This window comes from Lactuca saligna, chromosome 4, assembly GCF_052625555.1.
Source record: "Lactuca saligna cultivar CGN05327 chromosome 4, ASM5262555v1, whole genome shotgun sequence".
NCBI classification, from domain to species: domain Eukaryota; kingdom Viridiplantae; phylum Streptophyta; class Magnoliopsida; order Asterales; family Asteraceae; genus Lactuca; species Lactuca saligna.
The window spans coordinates 337,174,809-337,184,892 of NC_136420.1; the positions used below are offsets into that span (position 1 = coordinate 337,174,809).

The window sequence follows — 10,084 nt, forward strand, 5'->3', positions numbered from 1 at the left end:
AACGAGGAAAAGAAAATAAGGCGAAATCAATCATTCTGAGGCTATAAGCTCCTAGCCGTATACAATTTTAAAAAACATACACTTAGCAAGTTCCATATAATCAACAAAGCTCAATATCAGTATCACATGGTTATTTAAACTGGGAAACTACTTACTTGGCTCGGCTGATCACGTGCGTCGCACTCTCATCTTTTGGGTTTCTTTTAAATTCCTTTTAAGTTACTTTTGAAAACATTTTATCACCTCCTAGGATGTGCCTGAATCCCTCAAACCAAGGCTCTGATACCAACTTGTAACGATCCAATTTTACAAAGAAAATTTTTCATTTTTAAGTTAATCAAAACCAATCACATAAACCATAGATTCCCAAACATATGTTTTCAAAATAACATTCATTACATCATTGTATTCCTTTTTAAAACATCAGAAGGTCCCAAATACATTAAAAAGAGAGATAGAGTTTGTGCCATGTCATCACGCCTTGCCCTTGCCCTCGGGTGCAGAAGTACCTAAAACAAATCAACAACCTGTAAACGAAATGCTTAGTGAGTTTCGCAGAGCATACCACACACATTCACATACACATATCCAGTTAGCTAATAAAGCTATAAACATGCCACATAAACCATGAAATATGATCCAACAAGAATGTCATAGGCTACCCCACATGGTCTTTACCTAGGACTGCCATGGTCTACCCCACATGGCCTTATATCCAATGTCATGGGCTACCCCACATGGTCTTTACCTAGAATTGCCATGGGGTACCCCCACATGGTCTTACATCCAATGCCACGGGCTCCCCCCGGGGTCTTCATGCAAAACACACAATCACATATCATATCATATCACAGAATGACTAACACACATATCATAATCACATAATGGGCCAGCCATGGTGCCTTAGACCTATAAGTATGGTGAGAAGACTCACCTCCGTCCGATGAATAAGAATATTGTCCTCCTAATAATCTGTAAACTCCTGAGCTAAATAATAACAATAATAATATAATCAATGATAAGACCTTAAATTATTCCAAGAAAGGCCCAAGCTTCCAATTCTACCCCCAAGGCCCAATTATCCTTTCCTTGCAAATGGGCCCCAAAGTCCAATTCCAACATCCTTAATGGGCCCCTTGGCCCAATAAGGCCCAACCGATAAATCCACGGCCCAAACAGATGAAGAGACCTCTAACTCACAAAATCCAATCAAGCCCAACAACCAACTGAGGCCCAAAGGCCCGAAGGCCCAAAATAGCTTAGGGCCCAACTGAGTTGTGTACGCCCAGCGCACCACCCTGGTACACACATCGTAATGAAGGCTTAGGGACTACGCGCCGCGTATAGCCAGTTACGCCTTGCGTACAACCACTTTTTCCATTAAGTGCTTAATGCTCGAATCTTTCACATCCAAAAGCTAGATCTAAGTCTATAAAGATGTCCTAAGGCATTAAGTTGGCAACTTTATGCCCTTGCATGTCTCATACACACCCAACTACTCCATTAAGATCTTTCCAAGGTCTCTTACGCAAGCATGAGGTCAAATCTTTCATCAAGCTTCCATTTTTATACTTCTACATGACTAGGGGACCTCAGATCTATCTATCATATCGAAAGGGAAGGCTTAGCTCAACAAAAAAGGTCTAAACTTCACCAAAGGGACAAACCACCAAAGCCCTAGCTAGATTTAAAGATATAAAGGAAAGATGCAAGCTTTTTACATCCAGAAGCTTTACAAGATGATTTTGGTGCAGGATCTTGAAGCACCCACTTGATCCAAGCTTGCTTGAACACCCCTTCTTCTTGAAATACACACTAAAAAGGCCACAAATGCACTCTTTAAGGCTCAAGAATGATCTCACAAGGTTTCCAGGAGTATATGAATGTTCTATAGCTGGGGAGGCTCTCTGGGGTTTAGTCCAAAGGACTTAAAGATGTTTAAATATGCCTCAAGTCCGGGATTTAGGGTTTTGCATCCCTGGCGTGTACCCCCCCCCCCCCCCCCCCCCGCATAACTGAAGGTACGCCCAGCGTACCCTGATTCCTCCGCGACCACAATCATGCAGTACGCTAAGTGTACACTTAAGTACACCCAGCATACTTAAGGGACCAATTATGCAAAAATTAACATTCCTTAGGGTTTCAAGACATACCAGGATTTTGGATGTTACAACATTACCATAACTCCCTCATCCTTGGTCCATTTCCAACGAACCTTATATCCACGAAAAGGTGACGAGAATCCCTACGCTCCTAACAATACACCTAAGCCTTAAAACCTCCCGAACAAAACCAAAAACCCATAAAAGACCGAGATATTAAATTATAGTCATACTCTTGGCTTCCGAAGGTACAATTGAATACTTGGATCACTTATACCATAGCAACCACATTCAAAATGGACTAAATCCTTCCTTTCTCAAAGCCCTAAACCTCATGAAAACTGATGGTTGGGCTGCATCCCCAAGAAACAGAGCAAATCTGAAACCGAGTGTCACACCCCCGAACTAAGGGTGGCGGAAACGTCCGGGGGTGGAGGACTTCGTGTATAATAGTACTCAAAGTAAATACAACCATTATAAATATAATCGAGAAAGTTACAAGATTTCAAAAGTTTACATGCTTCAAAATCGATTACAATATAATGACAAAATGTTTTTCCCTGACGTCATAGTGTCCCATCCTCAAAACCTGGCAGTTACCTGTTTTACTGATTACCTAAGAATACAAGTAGTTTTGAAAAAGTGTCAACAATTAAGTTGATGAGTTCATAAGCTTTTGGATGTAGAGTTTGAAAACCTTTGTTTGCAGATGATATGTATAACCAAGAAAATCCAATATTTTCCTTATAAAATGTTATGTAGTCTTAAATCCCAAGACCGAGTGTATGCCTGTTATTTCGTACTTGCAACAATGTATGTAGATTTAAATAAATAAATCCCTTTTAAAATATAATTTCACGTAAACTATATGTGTCGTTATCTCCCTATGTGAGTCGCTATAACCATACTATGACAGAGAAGACCTGTTGCTACGTTCTTCAGGCGTCAGAATCGAAATGACATTTGTCACCCCCGACTGGCCGGTCGGGCTATTCCAAGCAGCAATGGGTGTGGGTTGGCAATCCCAATATAGATCTATACACAATTATCATGCTCTCCCTACAAGAGACTCTGGTTATAACTAACATGCATTTTAACCCGTACTCTAAGAGTACAATGAAGACTAGTCTCACAAATTACGACAACGAGTTTACGTGTAGTATGAGTGTAAAACATTGTTTGTGGTGGAATCGAACCCCCTTTTCGTGCAGTATGTTTATAATGTGAAATTCATAAACTATACCTATTATAGTTTATCGTGTAGTAAATGAAACCCGTTTGTATTTAGTGTAAAACCTTTTCGGGGTAAGTAGTAGTTTAGCAAACATAACTATTCTTATTATGTTTCGTCTTGTATGTTTGTAATGACAAAGGACTCTTACAATTCAATGAGTAATTTCTGTTATTTAAATGTATCACAACAGAAACACATGTAAAATATGAAGTCATTAAAGATAAACACTTTGCTCAACATGTTACAAAGAGTTATAAAAATTGTAAGTTGTTTCACTAGTTTTTAACTTTTCTGCACTGTTTTAGAAAAACCACATAAAAATCATACAAAGTCGAAAACTAAATCCGTAAAATCTAAGAGTTTAGAAAATATGTCTAGTCTGTTCATAATTTTTATTATGATTTTTAATGATCTCTAACTTGTGTGAAAATGTTCATATTCACATACTAGTCCGAATTCGTAGCTACAGTGATAGACAGTTTTGTAAAAATCACCATAAATTGTAGAAAAATTGTATAAATATGTGCAAGTAGTGATTTTAAAGCTATAAACTTTTACTATTTTCATATTAAACAGTTTTGAAATACTTTTAAGCTTAATTTGGTCAAAACAGTTCGTGAATGAACATTAACTTTCCTGTGGAAAGTTGATGTTTGAGTTTAGTTAATTTTTTGATGTTTTAACTTGTATTCCCCCCCCCCCCCCCTAAAACTTGAAGAAAACATGAAAAATGTGGGGGTATGAACTCACATTGACTGATTTATTGGGAGGGATGATGAAGAGAAGAGGTTTCCAAGTCAAGAACACTTGCAAGATGCTTGAAGATTTGAAGATCCTAAGAACAAATATGTCGATATTTGTGTAAGAAATCCATGATTTGAGTGAAGGTGTGTAGAATGTTCCAATGTCGGATGAAAATAGTTACCAAAAGTGAGTGAAAAGCTCAATATCAGCCTTGAAGTCTTCGAGTTTTAGAGAGGGAAAATGGAAGAGATATGTTTGCTTTTTGGTGATAGAGTAACTATTGTGGGAGGAGAGATAAAGACTTATCTAGCCTTTGATTAAGATAACTTGATGGAGAAGAGTGTGAAAGGACAAATAGTTGACTAGCTAGAGATGAATAGTGACTGGAGGTTGTCATAGAGTAGGTATAGGAGATAGCTTGTGTCATTACTTTATGGAAAAGTGAACACTCATAATCAATATCTTGCACAAAAGATATTATTCTTAGATAAATATTTCCCCCAAAATGTGATTAAAATTTGAATATATATGGTCTTATATATCAAAATATAAGTTTGGGTGAAAATCCCACTTTAAAATCATGAAAAATGGGCTTAAAACGCGAACGTACTCGAAAACTGGAACCAAGAAGCGAAGCTGTGAGGTTCGGTCTCTAAGAACCGAGTGGGAGGGCTCGGTCCGAAGGCGGTGCAGGCAAACTCGCTAATGGGAACCGAAATCGAAGGCAGGCGGGGGTATTCGAGAAGCGAAGGCGAAGCGATCCGAACTGAAAGTAGGTTCGGTCCTCAGCAGTTCGGCTTCAGCTCTTTAGAGTTTTGGTTTGCTTGGCCTTGGAAGTTCGGTCTTCAGGGTTTCGGTCCGAAAGGGACCTTCGGCTTCGGCTCTTAGTAATTTCACTTCTTAAGGTTCGGTTTCTAGGGTTTCGGCCCTAAATAGCTGTTTTTCTTATAAACTTCCCGTTTTGAGAGGTTTTTTACTAAGTTAAGGGTTAGAATGCCCCGAGTGATTGTAAAAAGTTGAGAGAGGTTATGAGAGAGATTTGGGAGAGAAAGAGAGAGAGAGAGAGAGAGAGAGATAGAGAGAGAGAGAGAGATAGAGCGAAAAAGATTGAGAGAGACTTTGTTTGACTTTGACTTGGCCAGAAATTAACGGTTGTCACACCAAGTGTCACAGAAATTCACTAACCCTAGGAAATATGTTATGAATTTTGTCCACTAGGAGAGAGAGAGAAAGAGAGAGAGAGAGAGAGAGAGAGAGAGAGAGAGAGAGGTTATACAAAAATTGAAGAGAATCATCAACTAGGGCTTGACCCTAACAATTTATTTATGGATGTTGATAAATTCCAAATGGATTCAAACTCTTCAGATTAATCCTTATCTGATTCAAACCTGTCTTATCCCTATCAGGGAGCCTATCAAAACCATCCATGACATGGTCTCCAGGAACTTCTGGAATATTCCAGTTAATCACTAGGATTTAATTAATATTCAAGCTCTTTAATTAATTTATTAATTACTTAATAAATTAATAACTTATTTTAATCAATTTCCTTATTGCTATTTGGGTCATGAGGCCAACCCAAAAGGATCCTGTTATTATCAGAAATATTACTAAACAATTAATGACCTTTGATACTATTTCCAACATTTTCTTCCTACCCTCACCTTGTGTATTTGGTTGTCTATGCCATCCCTATCTTGTTGACACCATAAGTCATAAGCTTGCTCCATACTTTACTGCATATGTCTTCTTGGTCCCTTTCCCGATCATTCGGGCTATCCTTGTCTCAATCTTATCACTTAGTAATTTATGATCTATTTTCATGTCATATTGAAAACTAACTTCCTTTCACTCGCTTCCTCCCTTAGGAATATGTAGTATTTAACATGTTGAATGATGATATGTCCCCTTTCATTTCCCTTACTCGTATACCTCCCTCTTTAACCATTCATATCGACCCTACTAGCATTGAAAAACCCTCGATTCATCTTCTCATCTTGTGGTAGTCATCGTGGATCCTTCTTCATCCTAATTAACCACTACGACAACATCCACCATCCAACCATTTTAGTCCCTCACTATTTGATTGTGTCTAACATTTCTTCCTTGACTCATGTCTCCGTTCATACCATGATAATCATCTTTCAAACCTCGCCAACTTCTTAATCTATCGGCCACCATTATGCATTATGTCATTCCTAAGTATCATGTTCATGCTTTGTGTAACCCTCGTTGGAGAGCTGCTATAGACTCTGAAATATCTACCTTGCTTTCCAATGCTCATGCTAATTAGTTTCTCGACCTCCCTGAGTCAACATTGTTAACTATCGAAGGATCTTTTGTCATATATTTGGTGGCCATGGTAATTCTGACCGTTATAATTGTCGTTTAATGGCCACAACGTTTTATCAACATCCCAATTTGGACGTTAATATGATTTTTAGCCTCTTAGTCAAGCATGTAAACATTCATACCATTTTTAGCAATACCGTTTTATGGGGTTGGCCCATTCATGAATTTGATATGAAAAGTGCTATTTTGAACGTGGATATTTCTAACATGATCATTTTCGCCAGCTTCGAAAAGCTCTCTACGACCTTAAACAAGCCACTTGTGCTTGGTATCGATGTTTTGTGTTTATTGTCCTCTTTAGGATTCTATAGAAGCAAATATGCAAAATCTGATATCCCTTTGTCCCTCTCTTCATGTTCATGGCTATCTATTGAGTTGGCCATGAACTCACCGATCTGATCATCATTTTTTAGCATTATTGTGTCACATTCATCGTCTGATCTCTCTTTTGCTTTTATACATACAAGCCATTGGGTTCTCAGTCACATTCATCGTCTAATCCCTCTTCCAAGATATCCTATGGTTGTAAACATGTACCTTATCACGACCCTTTACTATAGCCCTATTGGGGCTCTATTGGGCTCTTAGTCACTATATTATGTTCTCCACCAAATTTGCCTCTATATACACAATCCACATGAATACGTTGAACCATATCCTTAGCTATCTTCGGTGTACTCTCTTATAGGCTTCAAATTCATCCATATTTAATGGTACGTTTGGTCTCTTACACTTATGCAACCTAGGTGGGATGCCCTATGACTCGTTAATCTACTTCAAGGTATTGTGTCTTTTAGGTGACAAAATTTGTCTCCTAGAGAGTTCTGCACCAAGGCATTGTGTCTTTTTAGGTGACAAAATTTGTCTCTTAATCTACTTCAAGGTATTATGTCTTTTTAGGTTAATGTTGTTGATGGGACTGCTTGGCTTTGCAACCTTCTTCTTGAGCTTTATTGCGCCATGTGTCTTGCACATTGTATTTTAAGATAGTGCCAGTGCCATATACTTATCTTCTACCCATGTTCAAAATGAAAACACTAAACATGTTAGAAATAGATTTACATTTTGTAAGGCAGCGTGTTGCTTTTGGTCATATTCATTTGCTGCTTTTCCCATCTTCACACCACACACACACACACACACAAAATACATTGAGGGCCTTTTCCGTATTTTCTGAATTATCGATAAACTGAGTATTTAAATATTACAAAACTAACCTAAATTTTTTAATACTTTTCACTAAAAACTATTAAATTTAGGATGGAACCCATGGGTATAAAGATCATCATATATCCATACATGGATGGCATATTTGAAGCTTTTTACAAGCTTCAATTGTCTGTTTATACATTATCCTGTAAACGGATCATATAACCATCAGATACACAACATTTTGTAAATATAACCTTTAAGTTAGCTTCTATAAGGGAAGAACCATGAGATATATTATATACACATTACAGAACTGCAAATCAGCATTTTTTTTTTTTTTTTTAAAAAAAAAAAAAAAAAAAAAAATCAAGAAGAAGCTGAAAATTATAGCCAAATTGAAACAAAACTTCACGCATCTTCATTAGATGTAACAAGTGGCTCCTGACTTACCATGCCTGGACTTTCAGATTTCACAATCTTGTGGGCAGGGTAAATCACATAATGTTGCAAGATAAACACGATGTCAAAGAAAATAGACACCTGCATATGATAAAGAAAATCCCCTTTTCTTTTAAGAAATAATCTTTCGAGAGTAATATTGATAAAGAGAAAGTGACCACATACCAAAGAGAGCAATGTCTTGCCTATATTCCCATAAAAGTTTACCCATGAATCTGAGAAATACAAGTAAAAGGAGAGAAGAATATGTTAGGGTATATGCTCCTTAACTTTTTTACTGTGAAATTTGGATTAAAAGATAACATACGTTGATCTATAGATTGGACAGTCATTTGCCCATAATTTGCTAATCCTCCAACCAGATCAAGCAAAATGTTCCCAATGCTAAACCCAACTGTACTCTTTCTTTGGAAGTTCATAACTGCCTGAATTCATATATTTTTTATATAAAAAACAATATAAACCCATAAATTAAAAGCAAGCTAATTAAGAACACTCCTTACTTGGGGTATGTACTTGATCACTGTCATGACAACCTGTAATGTGCTGCAATTCACAAGTTGAACAAGCTTTATTTATATAAATTTGGGTAAATTAGGTTTGATGATAATTAGAAATAGAATGAAACAAGTTACCTAAAGCAAGACACCAACCAAAGCCATGAATGACTAGGTATAGCTATGAACACACAGATGATAACAGTTAACCAGGCTACTGAGAGTATTAAAATACTAGTCTTGGAGACCTTCTGACCTCCACGCTGCAAAAAATACAATAAATTAGCTAGGGTCTTTTACTGTATGATAATGATACTACAGTAGTTGAAATGTTGAAGGAATCAACGAATCATCTTTGACTATTCATCAACACTTCAAATCAGATGTGATTGTTGATCATTGTAGATACTTACATCATATATGGCTATCTGGAATAAGGTAAATGCAGTTAGAACAACTGCATGAATGGAGAAGGCAACATCATTTGCTGCTACAGGTATCATCTGCAAATGCATCCAGGCAAACATACATCAACAACTAACTCATTTGATATGATCTATAATCAACTGTGATGCCCAAATTCATGTTCTAAGGCTTAAAGTTTCAACTTTTACTGTTCAAATGTAAGTTGAATGAAATCTGGATCCTTCAAAATTGATCTAATTAATGTAAGGAATTTCGATTTTTTAGAAAGGATATTTTACTTTCCATCTCAACGAACATGAATTCAATTTGAAAACACAATTCTATAAGCGACATGTCTACATGACCTTGCTCTTAAACATCTGTGTATGGAAAATGGAAATACAAATGTAGTGGTGACAGATAAAACCTCATCGAGGCCATATTTCTGGCGATACTGACGTTGAACCGCCGAGCTAAAGAAGACGGAGGCGTTGTATATCAGATAAGATGAATGCTTAGTCAGATTGAGCACCACGAAATCGAAATTCAGCCCTATCACACTGCAGGTTTCAGTCCAATTCGGAGAAATTAATTCAGCACATAGCAGTGTAATAAGTTGGAAAAACATTGAAGTAGCATAAATAGATCATATATACTCAATTTCAATCGAACACTTACCTTTTCCTTTTGAAATTCAATATGACTTGTGGATAGAAGCTGATAGACCAAGCACAGAATGCAATCCATCCCAATACACTGGACAAAACCTCCATTCCTGTTGAATTCCATGACCCCATGCTTCCTTGATCACCTGAGACACACCGAGTGTGAGTGTGTGTTGATCTAGGAAGCTGGGAGTGATTTCGTTTTCCAGGATAAGTTTGTATTGGAATTAGAAAGTTGGTTTCATTTATAGTGGATTGACGTGGGCTGTAAATTAATAGTACTAGTTTATATGGAGTTCAGATCCAATGCGGAAGGGACTATGTAGGCTGTAGGCAGTACACCAATTATATGTAGACACGTGGGAAGTAAGTTGAAAGGTGTGAGAGTTCTTTTGAGATAAGAACGAGGGAAAGTAAAAGGGGGAAATGAATCTTTCCGGTTTCTTTTACTAAAGGGATGCGAGGTTACGCACC

The 10,084-nt window shown here is 37.3% G+C and overlaps 1 protein-coding gene across 1 annotated transcript; it reads right to left on the reverse strand.

Annotated features, from left to right (window-relative positions):
- Window positions 1-7,704: 7,704 nt before the first annotated feature.
- Window positions 7,705-9,855, reverse strand: LOC145044216 (PQ-loop repeat family protein / transmembrane family protein). The gene is made up of 8 exons (XM_078993078.1): window positions 9,624-9,855; window positions 9,373-9,505; window positions 8,954-9,043; window positions 8,679-8,803; window positions 8,547-8,589; window positions 8,351-8,468; window positions 8,209-8,258; window positions 7,705-8,124 (listed from the first exon to the last, which is right to left on the reverse strand). The coding sequence occupies exons 1-8, from the start codon at window positions 9,740-9,742 to the stop codon at window positions 7,993-7,995; spliced, it is 810 nt and encodes a 269-aa protein (XP_078849204.1). The 5' UTR covers window positions 9,743-9,855; the 3' UTR covers window positions 7,705-7,992.
- Window positions 9,856-10,084: the final 229 nt, after the last annotated feature.

Coding starts and splice junctions, on each gene's coding strand:
- LOC145044216 (XM_078993078.1), bottom strand. CDS start 9,742: ATGGGGTCATGGAATTCAACAGGAATGGAGGTTTTGTCCAGTGTATTG. Junction 9,506..9,623: donor TTGAATTTCAAAAGGAAAAG/GTAAGTGTTCGA, acceptor TGAAACCTGCAG/TGTGATAGGGCTGAATTTCG. Junction 9,044..9,372: donor AGAAATATGGCCTCGATGAG/GTTTTATCTGTC, acceptor ATGCATTTGCAG/ATGATACCTGTAGCAGCAAA.